General features: G+C 48.5%; 3 protein-coding genes across 4 annotated transcripts in view; 2 read left to right on the forward strand and 1 right to left on the reverse strand.

Annotated features, from left to right (window-relative positions):
• The window catches only part of LOC126557930 (UNC93-like protein MFSD11), a 240,393-nt gene that overhangs the window by 191,223 nt on the left and 27,995 nt on the right, over positions 1 to 21,175 (reverse strand). The gene's annotated exons all lie outside the window — the stretch shown is intronic.
• LOC126556714 (protein GPR107) overlaps positions 1 to 21,175 on the forward strand; it is a 381,205-nt gene that overhangs the window by 164,751 nt on the left and 195,279 nt on the right. The window lies entirely within an intron of this gene.
• The window catches only part of LOC126567280 (uncharacterized), a 92,915-nt gene that overhangs the window by 53,266 nt on the left and 18,474 nt on the right, over positions 1 to 21,175 (forward strand). Inside the window, exons 2-3 of the mRNA XM_050223540.1 lie at positions 17,273 to 17,553; positions 17,620 to 18,295. Coding sequence (XP_050079497.1) covers positions 17,273 to 17,553; positions 17,620 to 18,295 — 957 coding nt within the window. The remainder of the gene's footprint in view (positions 1 to 17,272; positions 17,554 to 17,619; positions 18,296 to 21,175) is intronic.

Genomic DNA, 21,175 nt, shown 5'->3' on the forward strand with positions numbered 1-21,175 from the left:
GGAAAGCAGGAAAACGGAACACCTCCAAAGGCACCAACGGCTTCTCAACGGCTCGATTTGGTTGAAACGATTTATTAAAAACAAAGCACGCTACATGGAAGGAAAAATCGCTACAAGACCGGGGTGGGGGGGGGGGGGGGGGAGAACCGCAAATGGTTGCTTTACGGCGCACCGAAGAGCTGCAACGCCACTGCGGTGGGAAATTTCGGCACACGGTGGTGAGGGGAGGGGAGGGGGGCGGTGGGGGCTGCCGTACAGGAAGTGTCAGATTTACGGGACCAGGAAGCAACAATACAGGCAGTGGGTTGTTGGTGGCCCACGCGAGTAGTTTAAGTACAAGTGAACCGGAACAGTAATCTCGGTGCTCGTGACTCCGTAGTTGGTTATTAATTTTATCGATTAACACTACACGTGTTTGTGTGTGTATGTGTGTGTGGACTTCCTTCCAATGGCTTCCCACACAAGCTCCGGAGAAGTCTCTGGAGGGGGTGCGATCATGCTCATTACTTTGGTAACACGGCAATCACATCCCCAGTGTGTCTGCGTGTGCGTTTTGTGCGGGTGATGGTGACACGCCATGCTGCCTACTCTGCTCGACACACACTGGTCTGGTGTGGAGTGTGGCGTGGGAAAACCCATAAGCGTGCTGGATAGGGAGGCTACTGAGTGAAAAATCACGTGCCAAAGAGATATTCTAGCCGGACAGCTGAAAGCTATACTTATCTTGCTGATGACGTGCGTTGGGTGCGCTCGAAAGTTATGTCCGGAAGAGGTACACATATACATGAAACTTTCCATTAGGAATCTGTACGACATTTTATAAAAATATTCTTCAAAAACAAATCCCGAACGATCGCATAAATCGCTACAGAAACCTCGCTACAGCCTGCGTTACCTCACAGCACGCAACGGGCTGAGGTTTATTAACCTTTTTTGCTCCGATTCCTGCTCGCCTTCGCTCCACCCTTCGCTCAAAGCCTCTACCATGATGAATCAGTGTATCCTTGGGCTGCAAACGTGACGACCCGCTACCAGGGACAGAAACTTTGAACTCTTTCCCCAATTTCAAAGTTCGCTCAATCATTCAACGGCAACATTCATTATCAAATTTAATTAAAGTTGAACTGCTTTTGCTAACCTCCACCCACCCCGCTATCCGGCGACCGCGTAGCTTTCTCATCGCCCAGATTTTCTTCAGAATGCTCGGATTCTTTAGGGTGTTCACCAATTAGCAAAACGTAACCTAGCGTGCGTGTGTACTCGCTGAAATAATCCTTCCTTTTTTATGTTTTGTTTTGTTAAACTCCACCATCTGGCCACCGCCTGATGGCGCAGAAAAATATGGTTTGTGTGCTAACCGAGGACCAAAGACGCTTTCGTTTAATCGAAAGCGATATTTGCACTACCGCACCTTTGAGCTGTCGGCGAACCATACTCAGGGCGAGGTGGCGTTAGGAAATTCCTTCTCGTGCAGCGGTTCCCCGGCAATAATAACTCCCGTGTGGCAATAGCCGGCTAAATACGGTTGCGAGTCGGATGGAGCAAATATTTACACTAAATTTTGACATTTACCTTTCCCGATACGGTGCAAAAGGCGGAGTAGAATGTTGGAGAAAAATCTGCCCCCAAAAGATCGATCTCACATCGCAAGGATAAAACCCGTTCCTTGATGCTCTTGCATGGGTATGGCGCTAGCGGGTAAATGGTTTGGCTTCGCAAAACGCTCAGCGGGACTCGCACGTGCCGTGGGCATAGATTCACTCCTGTGCACCACCGTGGTAGTGGCTGTGACACGGTGCCGATGTTTGCCCGGTGAGTGCGAAATTAGTTTGCACGTCGTTTGCTGCGGATCGAATTGCAATGCTGCGTGTTGCCCTGCCTGCCTGCCTGCCAGGCGTATTTTCATTTGCGCTCGCACCAAATTGATGAGTGCGTACCGAAATCTGTCCCGTTTATTGGTAGTTCTATGGGATCAGGGAAAGAGGTGTGCGAGCGGGGGGTAGGTACAATTAATCGCAATTCGCGAAACCCCTCGCTGCTGGTGTCGATATCGAGTATCCAACGAAAAGCTATCAACAAACGCTGACGAAAGTGCCGATGTTCTTGATCGACCCAGTATGGTCCTGTGTGTGTATGTGTGTGGCAGATGTTATGGATGAATTACTTTACTCCCCCCCCTCCTCCCCCTCCTCCCCCTGTTCCCCTCCTTTACCTCAGCAAGGTGCTCACCGGGTGCCGCGCTGGCCTTTGAACTTGAAGCAGCCTCGGTCTGGTTTGCGTCTCTTGAAGCGACAAAGATGTGGTGATAATTAATTCCATCAGCAGCGCTGGGTGGTACCGCACCAAACGTTAGCTCCCATTTACTGGAGTGTCGTCATCCAGTAACCCGGGCGTCGGGGATAGGAATTTCTTTATTTATTCATACGCTCGGTCCGATGGCCGTAGTGGTCGGGATCGTGTGACAGCTCCTCGTTACTCGTCGCCATTCCAGCAAAACCAAATGTCAATCAAAACCGTCTTCTGTGGGCATAATAGGGAGGGTGGCTGGCCGAGAGTGATCCGCATGCCAGGGATGGATTGCATCGCCGCGATCGATGGGGTATGGCGGCAGACACGGAGATGGTTCATAAATTTTGACTACCGCATAATTACGTTCCTTGCCAACCTGGCACCGGTCCGGCCCTGGGTCCGGTACCAAGTGAAAGCAAATGGAACCGTTTCCTTAGCCGTGGAGGCAGGGACCCATTACCAGAGAAACATGAAAATCTCATCGTGTCTGGGAGTGCTGGGAGTGTGCTGGTAACGAAGGAAAAACAACTCGCAGCGAGGGAACAGGGAGTATAGACTTTGAGAATGTCGTGCATTTTCGGACAACCGGCCATTAACCGACGACGGTGTCGGTTCACATGAATGCTTAATGAAACAACGCCTGTGCGAGAGGCGAGACTCTGGGACCGGGACTTGAACGGTTCGATAGGGCAAAGTTGGGACATATGGGCTCCAATTAAATTCGGTGATTGAGTCGCTTTATTTGTGCTGAATTTGATTTTATTGCCTTTTTTTTAGTAGTGGAGATATTCCGGCTTCCGACTAGATATTCCCTTACCATGATCAGAGTAAAATGGCGATTGAAGTTCAATTAACATCGCTAGCATTCTTTTACAAACATTGCATTATATCTTTACAACATTAAATTACGATGTCATCCCTGAAGTTCGCGCTCTTCCTGACCTGCAGCAGAAATTCACGTGACATCCTTGCCGTGTGTATATTCGGCATCGGCACACACAAGACAAAACGGTGCTATTAACGGTGCGAAAATGAGCGTGTTGTCTAACCGGAGATGGGTGTTCCGTAATGGGGTTTTTCATTAAATCCCGATTACGTGTAGCAAACGCAACGGACATCATTATAGAAGCGGACTTTGTTAGCCTCCGCCGGATGATGAGACCATCCGTCTAGCGCGACCATACCGTTCCCAGAGAAAGCTCGCCGCGCTCACAGCAAGCCCGGCGCCGAGCAGCATGAACGGCAGCAGCAAGTGATCCAGCCGTAGTGTCACCTGTTCGCCTTGCCCTTGCCGACCGCTGCGGACGTGCAATGCGTGTACCTTGAGCGCACGGTTCATGGCGAGGATGTGGGCAGCCTCCCGTTGCCACTTCGCGTACAGGCCGTGCTGCAGGAAGTGTAGTATGTGGTCGTTGGCAGCACGGTACAGCGGTGAACCGCGCGGGTAGAGGTAGGCCAGCGTGTAGCTGCGGGGACACTCGCGCAACCGATGCAACCGTGCGGTCCCATCGTCGCTTAGATGTTTGGTTGACAGCCGCACAAAGTCCTGGTTGCGGATGAGACCGGCTGTCGCACCCACCAGCACACCGGATGCCGCCGGCCGGCCAGGGTTGTGTTCGATGAGGAGCCGCCGCTTGAGGTTACCGATCGTGCTGCCCGGCCGTTCCGTGCCAAACACATCCACGATGAGCGCCGGTGCGGTAACGGTGATCGTTAGACCGCTCGCGTCCAGCTCGGCGAGAGTGTCCAAATTCTTCATCGAGATAGGCGTTGTGTAAACATCAACCAAAGAACCCTGCGTGCACACGATAACGGGGCAAAGCCAGCCACATTTAAACAACTTCCGACATTTTGCATGGCGAATTGCATACCTTCCAGGGTGACATTTGCAACAACCCTAGCAAAGTGTGCAATTCACCCACCAATTTGTGTGTTCTTTCAACATTTCTCTTGTTAGAGAATTTTCCTCCGCATCATGCGTATAATGAAGAAAAGCCGTCTAGGGCAAAGAAAAAAACTCTTCACTCGCTTACAGCCACACTCACCTGGAAGGCGCCCGTTATCGTGAGTCCCCAGATCAAACCGAACGCCACGAACAGTTTCTGGTGTGCGCTGGTGCGATTGAAACCGTTCGTTGGCGCTGTCAGCAGCGCACCCACTATCTGTCCTACCAGCCCGATTCGGTCCTGTTGCTGGCCCGGTTGCTCCGGAACGCACTTACCTACGCGCCCTTGTGCACTACCCTGCCGGTAAACGAGATACTCTAACCGCTTCGTTACGTGCAGCGTGACTGAGCTGGGCTGGCCGATCGGACGGTAGATGGCAATGAACTGTGCCAGGGCAAGGTAGCACAGACTCACCAGTACGACCGTACTCCAAACGATGATCCAAAGCGTCGGTGTAAAGCAGCGAAAAATGAGCAACCAATTGGGAAGCTACGGGAAAAAGAGTTATTTTGCTGGGATTAATAGACGAAAAAGAATTCTCAGCCTAACCTAGAAGAGCAAGCGTCTAGAATTTAATACAGCCACGGTACAAGTTGTAAGGGAGTAGTATCAGAATGTCTTCCTCCTCTAATATCCTGCAGCAGTACTGACCACATGGTGCAGAGGAACATCTTAACTTTGCTCAACACTCCACAGAGCATGTATATTCCCAAAGTTTCTCGCGGAGGGCATCAGAACCGTTGAACGGCCGGAGGAGAAAAAATCAATCCCTGGTTCTGTCGGTGGGGTGTGTTTTCTTTTCATTTTTGACCTATTCCTGCAGGTCCAACTCCGCAAGTACGGCAATCGGTCGTTCGATCTCGAATGCTATAGATTGTGCATTCTCATACTCGTGTTTGTGTGTGTATGTGTTTGAGAGTGGCTGTATGTAGAGGGTTGGAAAATTTTAAATTCCTTTCTTTAAGTTCCCCTCTCTTCCTGCTCCTGCTCCCTTGCAGGTTCACTAGTAGTGACGGCCGTTTCGTTAGACGTTTTGTTTTGCTTCCGGGAGTTGTTTGAAGAGTGGGCGAATGGGGCACATGCAATGGCAGTCGTTGCTGAAAGTCTTTCCTGCCCGTCAAACCATCCACTCCTCTCCCCTTCGACTACCACATCTTCCCATTCTCTACCATTCTCCCAAAGGGTGGTACATTCAGAAATCTCGATGATTCAATGAGTGCGCTCTCTGCGTACGCCCGGAGCAGTTGATTCCGTGTTCGAAAACCGCAGCAATCTGGGATGGCTCAATGTGAACGTTCGTGCACTTTCGTCCTGTGTTGCTTCCATTCCATCCACCCTCCCTTCATCCTGTCCGTCGGCCCAATATTAGTTCGAGTCAACTGCTATGAAACGAGCAGGATTAAAGCCCTCCCGCATTGGAATCGTTGCCCGCATCGTGTCTCTTGAGCGCGAGGGTCTCTCGTTGTGTGGAGATGTAGACGTGCGTATGTTTTTTTTTTCTCTCCCCCATTTCGTTTTCAACGAAAATCGGTTTCCGAACTGGAACGGAAATGAAAACTGAACGAACGATGGAAATCCGTTTATTTTCCATTTTCATCCCCCAGTGACGATATTGTGTAGTGATTCTAACAACGACACATTACGTACGGCCGAAGGGCTTAAGAACGGTCAACAATTCGTCTCATGCTCGCCGCATTTTCCTCTACTTGAAACACACACACACACACACACACACACTCGTACGATTTGCTTAAAGTCGTTGATCCAGCCCCAAGCAAATAGAACATATTGAAAGAATGGAAAACCCGGTACAGAAACAGCGCCTAGAGAATATGCATTCTTGTGTGTTGTGTGCTGGCGGTGGTACATTCAAAATTAACCATTTAACCGCCCGTACTTTGCTTTACTCTCAAGATGAAATTTATCGACCCAGTATCTATTGGGGATTTGTGGCAGAAATTCTGCCTCACTCACCATACCGGCTGCCCGGACGAAAACGCACAAACTGTCCTGGTAAATTCCCGCACTGAACTGCAGCTCACGCGTTTCGTAATCCTTCAGGAAGTACACGTTCATGGACAGCCAGGAGTCACGCGACAGCAGCTGTCCCAGGACACCCGTGAACGTTCCGTTCGCCATCTTGAACCCGAAGTTTGCTCGCATGTAGTGCACTCTTGGCGTGAAGTTCATCCGGTAGGATAGCTCACGCAACGCTTCCACATCCGCGCCGAACAGGCTGTCGAGAAACCGTCCCGATTCGTTGGTGGCACCGGGACGTAACGTTGGGAATGTCTTGGGCATCATGTCGATGTCCTTCCGCCGGTAGGCCATCGCCGCTTCAAACCCGTAGATGTCGATGGGCATTCGCTGAAGGTTTATGCGCCGTCCGAAACGCTCCAGATCGGTTGGTAGTGATCGGTTGAGATCAGTCACGGTGTAGAAGGTACCCCATGGTGTGTGATCGGTGGAACTTTCGGATATTTCCCGCTCGAAAAGATTCAACATGCCGAGAGTGATGGAGCAACGGTACCAAACTGTAGCTACCCGGATGATGTGCTCCGTCCGCCAGAGAATAGTGAGTACGGAACGTGCGTTCGAGAGGTCTTCCTCCGACTGACACACACTCGAGGACGAGGATTCATCAGCAAGAAGAATCAATTTTAGTGCCAATGGGAACACTCTTGCGGTCGTGGAGAATAGTATTTCCGACATTGCTAGATCGGGAAGCAACATAATCAGCACGATACAGCTAGAATCGGTACCCGTTGCTAGGTTGATGGTGGTGACCATGTCCGTAACTTCATCCTCTACCCCAACTTTAAACACAATCCAGAGGGCGAGTTTTTGGCGTGTGAAAGTCTCTATTGCCAGCGCTAGGATATCATCACCTCCATGCTCATCCGCTGAGGTACGCAATTGCAAGAAGACGATCAGTAGTCCACGCCCGGTGCAAGGATCCTGTACCACGCTCACAAACCGCTGCTCAAGTGCAATCAAGCGCTCCCGAACAATGGCGTCCTCCTCGAGACTGTGGGGCGTGCGAGCAATTGAATCAACACCCGCCAGATCACTGCCAACTGCCTCGGCACACAGCGGATCGACGGTAGCGTACACCAGCAAGGGTAGCTGAAGCAGCAGACAACACGACACGACCGCTTCCGGCATCGTCCGAAAAGTGACTGGCTGCCCCAAAACCGGAACCCAAACAGCAACCATCTTTTTTTTTTCGCACAAAGCCCACAAACCCGGTACAAGTTGATTTATTTATTTCCCTTGCGCGGACCCGATCGGCCCTAACGAGGACCTTCCACCGGCAAAGAGATTGATGGTTTATTTTTCTGTCATCAGTAAATTCGTTGGGACCTTGGGCAGGAAATCTTCACACTGGTGGTAGGCCCCGGAGTACCTTTTATCTCGCACGCTGACGAAATCAGGACTAAGAGAGACCGGCCGAGTTTAGGGTGCCAACCGGGTATTATTTGTTTGTCCCCGGTCGCACAACACGGCACCGAACTTGCTTTTGTTCTTTTGTGTTTCTCGTGTTTTTTTTTTAGTACGGGAGAGATCCTCAACCTTCCGCTGAATCGCTCACTCCAGTGGGCAGGGGTTTGTTGATTTTTGGAAGAGTCCCGAACTGTGCATGGGACTGTGCTTAATGAAAAGGCGCGAATGAAAGGGAGAGCCACAAGCAGCGAAATGGGTTTAGATTTCCCTGCCCCTCGTTTTGAGTAGTCCGACTGGACAAAGGCAGTTTTCCCGCGCCTTTCTACGTTCTCGTTTCTTATCCTCCTCGTTATCGTACCGGCACCACAGATACCTGTCACCTCAGGGTTACTGCCAGAGTTTGTTATTCTTCCCCAGCAAACCAACATCATCATCGCTGTCATCGTTAATCAATGTCGAACGCTTTGACCGTGTGTCGTTGCAAACTGGCATCGGAAGAAAAACTGGCAATCGACAAACGCACGACCGTACGAACAATAAATGCCTCCCAAGGTACGGACGTTGGATGTCCGCATGACAAGTAAATCCGGAACCGTTCTAGCGCAATCGAGAGGTGTGCTTATGGGTGGGAATGCTGAATCGAGCATCTCAAATCTTGATGCGCCGTACTGCATCCCCCAACTTCACGCCTGCCAAGTTGGGGCTGATGACCGATTGCGCTATCGCTGCTGGAGCATCTTAATATTGTTTACCTTCGCTTCGGTTTCGCCTCACCTGGCCGAAGCAACTTGCGCTGTCGCAGCTCGTTACCGCAGATAAGAAGTTCTCGCCCGTGCTACTTACGCACCGAGACTTCATTACGGGTAACGATGTAACGATTGTGGTACCGGTTGATTCGCACAGTGCCAGTGCTACACAATTCTCAAGTCTCGGCTGACCTTCAAAGTCTTGGCATAGCTCCATTACGAAACTGTCACCCTTAAGACATTTCTTTAGCAAAACCATCTCACCGCTCGCACAGATTGAATCGCTTTTGATTGTTTTGTTTAAGGAGAAGGTTCCTTTTGATGAAGCATTTTCGAGCAAGATTGAAACATAGGATCAAAGTACCACCTCTCTGCCAGTGTTTTCGTTTTTTTTTCTATTCACCTGAATTCAGTGCCGGACTTTGCGTTCGGCAGAGATTTCGCAAGATTCAATTAGGGTAATGGATACGAAAGTGGACCATCGTGCTCGAGCATCGTCAGCGTTCCGGCGTTCTGGTAGAATCCATCCGATCTTCTGAAGCTAAGGCGCCATCATCTCGGCGACAAGACAAGACACTGTGCAACCGTACGTATGTAGCATTGATGAAGTCAGCAGAACCATTTTCTTGTCGAGACGGTGGGGAACGGTTTGCCCTAGGTCAAGCAACCGCAACTGTTAGCGTAACCCAGCGATTACGGCCAAGCCTTCCCGAATGACTTGCACTTCATGTTGCGTATTGGGTCCCACAGGAGAGAGCTTCGCCAAATCTTGGCCGAAGCTTGCCTCAAACACCTACTTGCACAGTGGCAGGCAGAGAGCGTTCGGAAATTAGCTCCGACCCGGCGCTACGGTCCGGAGAATTTCTGGAAAGACCGTCAGATAATCGAATGCCAACCATTCCATGGAGGTCGAGACCCGTTGATCGTGTCATGATGGCGTGCGGTGTGGTCGTTTTGTGGTCGATAGAAAACAAACCCTTCGCCCATTCCCGCTAGCGGTTGGTTGCTGCGGTGCTGTCCAATGGCGAAGATTTTCGATACCCGGAAAGCTGTCCCAAAGTTGGTTTGGCGAAGGCGTTCGACTAAAACATTCTTAGTAAACGCTTTAAATGGCATTTTACTGGGGCCAGGGAAAAACCATCGAACAAATTGGTTGTAATTTGATTTCCTTGGTGCTTTGGTTTAGTGCTTAACTTTATCAGTGGAAAATCCGCACAAAAACACACGCACGCACACGGAACGCCGTCGGGTGGGAAAATGTGCATTCATAAAACATCAATAGCAAAGCAGGGAACAAGCAACAATTGCAATCACATTTTGCCTGGATTTAGGGATGGAAGGAGGGGATGGGAGAGAGTTGAGGAGAGAGAGAGAAAGCGGAAAACTTTTCACATTTTCCAGCGGGTTCCAGTTTCTCTAGTGCATACCGGTCCTTGTAATGTGCCTACGGTCTCATTATAACTACAATCAATCCCCACCGCTCCTATTTCCCTTCTCTGGTTCAACCTTCCCCCCTCCACACACTCTCCCTCCTCCCCTCTCCTACTCCCAGCAAAGAGGGAATGCAAAATCTCAAATCGAGCGCTCGCGAACTGCGCTGTTTGCTTTTCGCGGTGCGCGCGCCACGTGGGATACGGAAAAAAGGGCGGAAAAGTGAAGCAAACGGTCACCGAAAAACAAACCCCACTTGCTTTGGGAATGGAAAAGACTTCCCAGAGCTCAACCTCTCCCCCTACACCCCCCCCCCCCTCCCACACCACTCATCCCTTACAATGATCCTTTCAGGAATAACAGTTACCGATTGCATTTGTTCACCAAATGCTTCTTCTTTTTTCTCTATTCTCGCTTCTGAGCGTAGCGTTTTTGTTTCCAAACTCTGCCGGACCCCTTTTACCCCTCTCCACTTCCACACCATGAAAGGGTGGTCCGGGTGTGGGATGGAGGGATGATGGGGGAGGGTAACTATTTGAAGGGGGCGCAAGCGTAACATCATATTTTACACCATCCTGTGAAAGCTCATAAATCATCCATCCTCCACGCCTCCACATCACCCCTTTCGCCGATCCCCATCCCTCTTTCGCACCCTGTTGAGTTCCAAACGTGTCCGAACAGGTTCAGGGACCGTTTGTGCATCCTCGTGTACGTTTGCTTGGGCATGAGCATGGGCACTCGTACGTGTTTGTGTGTGTGTGCAAAATCCCCCCCCCCCCCCCACCCATCCTCGCACTCACCTCAAAGCTCTCTCTCTCTCTCTGTTCTCCTGCCTATTTGTCGTGCTTTTTGTGTGAAGCCTTACCCGGGAGTCCTCGTACACGTAAAATTGCCACATGAACATGACAGTTTACAAAAGCGCGCAATGGCATCCGCACAGTGGGAACAACAAATGGTCAACGTTTGCTTTGCTATTTCCGCCACTGTTTTGTGTCGTGCAGCTAAATGTTTGCCCTTTGAAAACGAACCGAAGTACCGAACGAAGTAGAAAGTAGCGGCCCAAAACATCGACAAGAATATAATTTAATGCAATTTCAATTCATTTCCACCCTTGAGAAGGATTTCTTCCACTGTTAGCTTTCGCTTATCGTGAAAGTTATAGCGAGAGAAGAAGCAAGTGCGGGCTGTGTTGAGTGGAAGAGCGCAAGCGCTTCACACTTCACCGTTCGTTTGTGTCCACGCGTCCACGCTTAAAGTGAGGCACCCACGGCTTTAGCAGCCACGGATGTTCGGGCACGGTTCGCGATTTTGAAACCGAATTTGCAACCCCATCCTTACGAGAGGAGAATCCTTTACGGTTCCACCCCCCCCCATCGACCGCGCATGGCGCACGGGCCAAGGAATCTCGCCCCAAAAACTCGGCTCGGCTTTCGTCTGCATCCCCGTTTTCGGTTTGATTGAGTAGATTTATTGGTGTATTATTTACGAGCCCGGCACGCCCCCGGGCCCCGGGGCGGTTTGTGTGTGTGTGTGGCACTTGACGGACTACTGGTACAGTTGCCGGACGTCCGGAACCGTTTCTTCGCCGTGTTTCGATTGTCTCGGCGCCCCGTCTTGCGTCGTCTTCTTCGTGCGATACGCTTTTATTGCTTCGTGGATTATGGAGTGCACTGTTAAATGTTTCATGATACATTATACGATCGACTGATTGATGTACGGCTACAATGAAGCAATCGCTAACAGTAAAACAAATGATAGACGGCGTGAAGAGCAAGTGTTTTTTTTTGTGAAGGAAATTCTTTAAAAATGTTGCTCAAAATCTTCTAATATCAATATAGTTACAAAGTCACACCAACGATAGGAACAAAAAGTTGCATGTAATGCATAAATTTAGGCTGAATGATCAGCATTAGAATGCACAGCTTCAACACCCTTGCAGACGACACCGTTCAATAGAGCGAAGCATCGAACCCCATACGCACCTCGTTCACGGCATCCCACCGCTGGGAGCGATAAAAAACACAGATAAGCGATAAATTCACGCCTACCGCTTATTCTACTGGTGTGCCGGTGATTAAGGATCGCTGGCAATAAACTTTCCACCCGGAAACGGGCGAGCGATGTGACGCACACTAGGCGGGAAACGCTGGCTGTCGCCAAATGCACAAATGAATTGAAAATGTGCCAGTAGAGTCGGGGTTGCCGGGGGAAAGCCGCCAAAGAACCGAACCCAACTTGGCCGGGAAAGTTTTTTCCCGGGGAAAGTGCATAAATTTATCAATTCATTCGCGCCGAGGGTGGTTGGGTGTGTTGCAAGGAAGGTGTGATGGTGGTTTCACTCAAATCCCCCACCACTTCGTCACACTTTTCCCTGTTTTTCTTCAGCCCTACTCAGGCAGGGTTGGGAGGGAGCCAGGAGGGATTTAAAGATGGTAATAAATTTGAAATTCTCCAATCCCGTAGGCTTCCCTATGGCTGCGTTACGGGAAAACGAACAGCGTTGTTCTTTGAAGCGTGCTCACACACACCGCCATACGCTCACTTATACAAATGCATCTGCCGACAGAAGTCGAGCGGTGCCATTCGATGCCGAGCAAGCATTCAATATTCATTCCAATATTCCAAAACGGTAAAGCGTTAGCGGCACCAGGCGTCTCCATTTCCGCATTTCAAGCTCTCACGTGTGAATTATTTTATATTGGCCAAATTTTCGTTATTTTTTTTTTCTTCTTCTTCTGAACAATTTCAAGCCTGAATAGCACTTCGCACCGTTGCTCACATTTCTTATTGCAAAACAAGAAAGTGAAAAGCGAATCGCTCTTCACACCTTCCTGCATTCGGTTGATGGAAAATTCATTTATTTTCCACCATCGCGACCGATTCGCTGGAAGGCGAAGACGATCGTGCGTGCGTAAAGAGAAGTTTATGCACACACACACACATACACATCTAGCATTGAACTTATTGCGAATTTCATGGCGGGAAAAAATGTATTTTTCCAGCGGCTAGAAACTCGATCCTCAACCATTGTAGAGAAATGTGATGCTCTCGGAGGGAAGGAGGGTAAACAATGCTAAGGGAAAGTAGGAAAGGATTAGTCCAGATTTGGTCCGTCAGCCTGCGGGCTAACACGGGTGGAAAAACCACTCACGAACCGAAAGGATGCGCTTTCCACTGGTTTGAAAAATAAAATCGAAAATCGATCCGGTACGGAGCGAAACGAGTGAAATGAATTAAAGCAAATGATTTGAAGAGTAGCTTCAAAGATCAATGCTTCACGAGTGCAGAGGGAAAAGCAAAAGATTCGCCTCTGATCTGATCCGTTTTTCGCATCCCGTCCAGTATTGATGAAGCTTTAACGAGCGTTCAAGTGGAAGAAGTTTTCCTGACGAAATTGTTGGTTGTGATGGGGGTGTTGAGCAAGACGGTGGAGTAGGATGGGTAGGGGTAGAGAGGCGCGGTGGGGGGGGGGGGGGTGAATGAATTAAAAAGAAAAATCAATGCAAGAAGTTTGTCACAAAGGTTGGCATGCCACACGGACCAACCGACCGTCAGCTTTGATCTTCTCACACCCGTTTTCTTTCGGGCTGGGATATCCACTCACTTTGCCGTACCTTGGGCGTGGTGAATTGAGCCGGAAAAGAAAAGAAGAGTCGCGAAGAAGGGCTCAGAGAAAAAACGGGCGAGAAAGCGCTCAGTCTCTTTTTTTCTGGGCTTTGTCTCGGTTTTGATCGAGTTTCGCATTTAATCTTATCTCGCGCACACTTGAAATGGGGAAGGAAGTGTTTCTTTTCCACTTCTGGTTCTTTCCTCTACTCCGTTCTACACTTTGGGCACTTTTTTTTTTTTTTGCTTCACTTGCCCTGATCTCGGTTTCGTGAGATCTCTCGAGTGAATGATAATTCGCATCACTTGAAGACGAACCATTCGGACCGTTCGGTGGAACGATTGCTTTAGTTCGATTCGAGAGCACACCAAGGAAACGAGGCACAATAAATGAGCCTTATTTACACATGGGAAGTTGGGAAGTTGAGAGTGTGCATACGAAAATATTAAAACAATATTTAACGTAATAAAAAAACCTTACTTTCGAACCGATTTTATTGAACAGTACTGCTCAACACTTGTGTGAAAAAGTACACAAAAAGTAACAGTTCAATATTGATAGTAGCAAAGCAAAACACAATCAACTTGCATGGAGAAGCTGGTTCCGAACACTTCACCGTCCATTTACACAGACACTACGGGACGCACGCCGTATTTCAATCTGAGCAAATATTTATCACCTCATGAAGCGAAAGCTGCCCGGACACCGACATCGATCGCTCGTACAGCAAGAGCTGGGAGTAGAAGCTGTAAACTATGCTGAATTTATTGGAAGTATCCGAATGCAATTGCGTTCCCCACTACCTTTCCCAGTGACTGCGCCCAGTCCATTTTCTATCGCTCAAACTCTTTTCTCAGCAGAAATCTCTCCGATGATTGACATTCAGTGGCAGTAGCGGCGGCGAAGAATTGTGCATCCTGAATCTTGAAGATGTGCCTCGAAGATGTGTGCTCAGAAGGAAAACCCCGTAGCAGCATACACATACCGACACACACAAATCAATTGCCGAGAAGAGTGCAGATTGATGCAGTTGATTAAATTCAGCATCGGGTCTTTGTCTTTTGCTTGTAACTTCAACGCTTCGTTCTCGATTTTCTGGACGAGCAGTTGATATGGTTTTGCGATTATGATGGGGGGGGGGGGGGGGGGGGGAGGTGAAAAGTACCGGAAGCACGGGGAAAAGGGAGAGCGAAGAAAACGATTGGCCTGACTTGTTTGTTTTAATGTTCATCCGGTATCAAAATGTTCGTTGATGGGAGCCCCTTCGGAAAACGTTTGTAACGGACAGGCTCACCGGACAGTAATGGCGTGCCGAACAGTAGCAGTAGTGAGAGCCGTGACTGTGAAGCAAATATTATTGAAACAATCTGAAGAATAGTTTCCGGCCTGTCTGCTGTCAATCAATCACTTGTAGCTCGCCATTTCCTATCGTTTCTTTACATTTTGCCATTACCAGCAACGATGTAAATGACATAAATACACCCACACGCACACACACCTACACGCTTGATGTTTGGTGCGCTTGAACAAAAAAAAAAGAAACAAAAAACCTATTAAAATCATTGCTTTTCTGTTGCCAATTTGCTATCGCTTGTAACGCGTACTGCATACCTTTAGGCGCTTGCTAAACTCCTAATTCAATTTTTGAAAAAAAAAACCGTACGCTTTCGTTCTCGCCTACCAACACACACACACACACACACACACACACACACACACACACACACCCGTAAAATGCAAGGACGCAAGGTGGAAATTGCTATCGTATCCTGCAGCAATGGAAACCAGTCGCAAGGGAGGAAATTTTTCAAAACTGCCACTCTCCTCAATCAGCAAGCAAGCAAAAAGTTTATGGCAAAACAGCGAAACTTACGCGCGTCGTCCAGCTTGCCAACTTTGGCCGTAGTCCGTGGAATGGTGATGTGTTGCCGCGTTTTAGCGTACACGGGCGTGAAGTGTGTAGGTTTACCTTTGATTTACATCACCCATTTCGCCGCGAGAGTGCACACAGAGAAGCCGGGAGAACGAAACGCACGATAAATCAAGCGTTTGCGGCCCAGGAAGCAAACTTGTTAGGGGCGTCAAATAAGCTAACCTGGTTTTTGGTGTGTGTGAGTGTGAATAACATAAATATAGACGTTAAATATATTTTCAACATCTTCAGATAGAATTTTTACGCTAAAAGATGCGTGGATCGCGTTCACAAAGTAAATCCTTTTTTTTTTAGCTCTCCAAGGATGTCCCAGATGACACAAATCGAGTTGCAAAAAGTACAGCGAAAAGCTCCATTACAGCTTTGCTTTCCTTTGCAATAAAAAAAATCTTCTAAAATGTGAGTGAATCTTACCGGTTATCCCAGCCACTCGCGCCACTGTTTGCATCGTTTTCCACTGTCCATCACCCAAAAAGCAATCAGAAACTGGGTTTGAAAACTGGCTTGACGAATGGTGGCTGCCTGCGCGGGAATTGCCTGGGCTGCTGACGGTGAAGCTGTCGATTTAAGCTAATTTCCTGTCGTGTCCAACGTTACAGCGATGGTCATCAATGGGTATGAATTGGTTCGCTCACTCCATGCGTCCTTTTTCCTCTCCGTTCCAGGCTCGGTTTGATTTCCGAACGGAACGTGTAAAAAATGGATTGGAAAGTCGTGAAAAAACGTCAAAGATGGATCACCATTTTCGATAAAGCAGCATAAAAAGCACACACACATTGTGCCACAATAAATATTCACAAAATAGTCCGGGGCGCTTTAAGTGTCAACGTAGCCTAACGTTTTTGGATGCGCCCAGCGGCCAAATAAATGTGAAAGAAATTCAATTAAAACCTCACGCGGAAATCCCTGCCAAAGTTGCTGACCGTATTGTGTAGCAAAATAGCGAACCGTACGATTGATTGGAGCTCGAGTCATGCTCTGTTGGCCGCAGTTGCAGATATGGAAGTATCTCGGGAGGGTGAAATGAAAATAAAATCCATTTTTGGAGCAATGCTTCACATTGACTGATAGTGAATGATCCGCTTAGAGTTACAGAGCTTGCTAGCCGTTCGGCAGTTGCTCCGTTTAGATAAATCTAGATTTTCGCGGAATGTGTTTATCTCCAATACATTCGCCACTGGAGCAGCATCTGGAGCATAAAGTTACAGAGAGAGCTTAGTGTGCACTGTAAGAGTAATGAAATTTATTTCCGAACATTCTGGAAAAGAGGAACCAAAGTCATTTCCATTGCACCACTGCGAATCTTTTAGAGTTGACTCATCATACGTTTTGGGATTCTATGACCGGGGCGGGATCTATGTTCTATTCGCTTTCCACTGGTCTGAACAACTCATCATTCTCTACCGGGAAGTCTATTTTTCTACACCGATCGAAACAAATCAATGTCGCTTTACTTAGCAATTGCAAAAGCGTCATCGCAACACTGCACACGTCAACGGTAATTGTGAGTCACGCACCTAACACAAAACCCGGTGGTGTATATGCGGTGGGCTTCATTCCGATACGCATATTACATTCGAGTGTGACTCGTATTGCTCGCTAAACGTATTCCCGGTAATTCGATGTTGTGTACGAGGGTCATCCGGTCATCTAGACAACGCGCGTGTGTGCAATTATGCGAATGGTCAACGATAAATTCGATATCGACTGGAAGTAAATCGTGCCTCAGCGAGCAAAACCACAACCACCCTCACACACACACACATACGCGCAGACGTTATTGGTCGAGAAGGGTGTGAGCGATTCATCTATCAGATATTCAACGAAACAGGCTGACTAATGTGTGTGGTACACCTTTCCGTGTTTTCCTTTACAGGTGACCAGCTCGTCAGCCGAACCGGCGAACCCGAACGGCCTCCGGTAGCGGAGCGTTCCGAGTCATCGGTACAACGCGACAATAGTGATGCTGCACGTATTGAATCTAAACCACCGGAGCCAACAGCACCAACCGTGTTTAGTAATGATCGAAGAGCCGAGGAGCGCCCTCTAGTAGGAAATCGAACGGAGGTACGAACGAAGCCAAAGCAGAACAGTAACGGTTCGTCAACTGTCACGGTTTCTTCCTTTCTCGCTGACAGTTACAACACATCTGACAAAGTAGGTATATCTCAAGATCTCCAGCACGTTATACCTCCTATCACGGGCGTAATGTATCCTCCACAGGTCATCCAGAAGCTCGTCCAAAGTCTTGGTAGATCTCTGAACGCGTGTAAGCGCGATCGTCTTGAGGCAAAGCGAAAAGGTAGCTCATTCTGGTTACGGCACGTACCGGGCTGTTGCTGCGGGTCGGCAAAATCTGTCTCACCTCCTGTGAGAGACTCGATCATCTCCGAAACAGACAGCTGTCTGCGCTTCCGTAACGCGCGTAACCGTTTGCCGCCGAGTGTTTGCACTGAATCGTTGCTCGATCGAACTACACCCATCACCGATCGGAAGGGTACGGACGAGGAGGAAGACGACGACGAGGACGAAGCGGACGGCGGGTACGTTCGAAGGGATTACTACGGAAGTGTATACTGCAGCAATGGATCGACGCACGGTGGGCGGTTCGTACACGATCGGCAGCTACTGGAGTTTCCGGAGGTTGAACCGACAGTAGAGCTTACCTGTGCGTATCAGCAACAACGCAACCACCCCGGTGACGACGACAAATACGAAGAAAACTACAACGAACACGAATACGACGAGACGGGGGATCAAACGTGCGCACTGCATCGAAGTGCCAGTGAACGACACGATCGCAACCGGTACATCCGATCGAATATGGGAGCTAATGTGTCCTCCGCTGGTCGACAGAACGCGAAAGGACTGACTAGTGGACGACGGGCCCAATCAATTGGTAAGTAGTATGAGTAACGCCCTTAAGTATGCAACCAACGAAAGCAAAGCTTCAACAAAGCGTGACTAAGAGAGCAAGGCTAGAACTCACTCATCGCCTCCGTAGCATTCGCGTAAAACTTTTCTCTAGCGTTTACATCCGCTTCCCCTTTGCTACCCCTTCGCTTGCCTTGTTAATCATCTTTTTATAGCAACCTTAAGTGTTCTATTCTTAGACACAATATATTTATGGTTGCCTGTACGCCAAGCATTGTGCTGTGAAGTGATTCATTTCCGTACTCACTGGATTGATTTGTTGCCTAGCGCTTTCTTCGTCAACACTTTTTTAACAAGTTCAATTCTGCTATAAATATCACAACAACAACACTCGCTCCAAGGTGGCAAGATATTGTAGCACTGACGTCGATCGTCCCGTGTTCTATTATTGTACTAGAGCGAGTTTTTCATCCACAAAGTTATCACATTTTATGATAGCTTTCGTTCATCGCAGAACCAGAAGAATCAACTGCAATGACTGGTCCTCTGAACAGCAAGTGAGCTCTACAAAAAAATCTTTAAGGCTTCACACAAAATTATACCACGACTTCCAATTTTCCCGCTTATCTCTCGCTTTCCTACTCCAAAAAAAAAAGGAAGCCACAGTCAAGCGCCATAAATGAATAAATAAAATATAAAATTGACCGGGCAAGAAAGCAGCGCAACCAAAGCAAAGCACTTGGCCCATTTGATATGCAAGGAACAGCACCGACATGGCAGCAGCAGCAGTAGAAGCAGCAAAACACGGGTTTCGATGTCTCGTTAATGCAGGCAGACAGATTCACCCGTGCGTCCTTGTTTTGTCTCGACGTTGCAATACGTACAGGAACCAAACAAAAGAACCCTCGCCCCCCCCCCCCCCCCCCCCCCTCTCCTCTTCCTTCTTACTCGACCCCTCGCAGTACAGTTTTCCTTTCGAGTATCAGAAATCCTTCCAATTCCGGGCGACGGCGAAATCAGCTCAGAGTAACGTGTGCGGATGTTTCAGGGTGGCGGAGGTGAAGTGAATATGAACAGCCGGGATTCTGAAGCACACCGAGCCAAGTTCGTGTAATTGAATTTACATTCATTTACGATCATTTACGGAAAAGCCAGCTCGTGAAGAGCAGCAGCACTTCGGAGGCACTATCGGTTGGATGGTTTGCCAGCTTCTGCAGTCGAGTGCTCGTGGACTCCCGGCAGGGGAATTGAATGAACCCCGAGGACGTGGAGGTGCACGAGCAATTGTGGGAGTTTTTTTTTTATGCAGCTGTGACTGTGTCCCAAGCCGCGATTTCCCGCACGGTCCCGAGCCTTCGAACAAGAGTGAGCCGCCATATTTGGATATGGCTTCAATTTCCTTTTTGGATTCCCTCTTCTAAGTCTTCTGACGCGTTGCTGTCATTCAAATGCCGATTTCGCCGTCGGTGAACTTGTAGAAACATGTAGGTTTTCTATAAAAGCCAATAGTTTCCCTATTTAGCGATTAATATCTGGTAGCCATGTGGTTTTTCCTGTCTTTCCAAGCTCATTTCAATATGAATGGTGCCCAAAGTGCACCCACCGAAACAACAAAATCAATCAATCGATCAAATAGATACTTAAGCTCGTTTTTCCAGGAAAATGAGGATTCTCTAAATAGCGACCGAATAAAAGTAAAGGGCCAAATATCACCCACAAACGCGTGCGCGCGCTCGCCCACACACCCACATTACAGTACTTCCTGCGACATTTGTTGTTTCTTGGAATCATTGCTCTGACGTGAAGGAGACTTTCGTTCGACGTAGTGAAACACTGAGACGCTAAGTGTTTCGTGGAAAAAGCTGTGACATTTGCAACAGAGCAAGCACACCCAAGAATTGTTGCGCATTGTGAAAATATTGCTTTTCAGCGAAACATACACACGCTAGTAGCCGTACAAGCGTATTGAATAGATTAAATGCTAAGCACTTGACATTCGGGTCTGTTGACATACAACGAAACGGAGGGATGCCTAGAGCATGTTAAATCCTATTGATGGAAATGAGCCAATGAAAAATTAACGAATAAACAGCGGAAAAGGAAAAGCTAAAGATGGGCTAAGGAAAAGCTGCTTGTCGGAAGGTTAATGTTTTCCAGCGGATTTGCCACCTCCAAACCCCCCCCCCCCACCCCCCCGACGACCCGGCAACGCATCCTTGGCGAAAATGTTGTAACAACCGGAAAAAAAGAGGATTACACATTTTGGTTGTGCTTTCCTTTTGCCAATGTTTTCTGCTTCTGACCGTGATCCCTTTTCCCCTTTTCCGTCCTGTTAAGTAACCTGCCTTTTAAATCCGCCATGTTGCCATATTTACTGCAGCCGCCCAGCCTGTTTGTGACAGCAAAGCATCGCAGCTAACAAAAGCGAGAAAAGTTGCAGAAAAGAGACGCAGTAAAAGGGTGTCCAATCCCTCCCCTGTGCCAGCTGTGTTTGTGTGTGCTTGGAGAAAATGGAAGCAAAAAAACCTCCCACGACCAGCAAAGTACATGCTGATCCCAACCATTTTTTTTGCACCCACCCAGGTGAAAAAGGCGGAAAATGTCAGCGGGTTGAAATGGAAACTAACGCACAAAGCACAACACAATAACAACAAACAGAAAAAAAGGGGAATGGAATTTATTTCACAACAACCGATTAAAGAACTCGAATATGTGGAGGCGAGCTGAAATGCGATCGGAAGTACGAAACAGGGTTGTTCAATTTCCGGATTAACTCTGGTGTGCCGCGTGGCAACCAAACACCGGACGCAACCCTGATCGCTGGACTTGTGCTAGTTTCCTGCTTGAGCATCCTTTTCCACGGTTGCCAGGCTGTTGTACAAATCAGAAACCCCACCGTTCGGGG

Source organism: Anopheles maculipalpis, chromosome X (genome assembly GCF_943734695.1).
Source record: "Anopheles maculipalpis chromosome X, idAnoMacuDA_375_x, whole genome shotgun sequence".
In the NCBI taxonomy this organism is placed as follows: domain Eukaryota; kingdom Metazoa; phylum Arthropoda; class Insecta; order Diptera; family Culicidae; genus Anopheles; species Anopheles maculipalpis.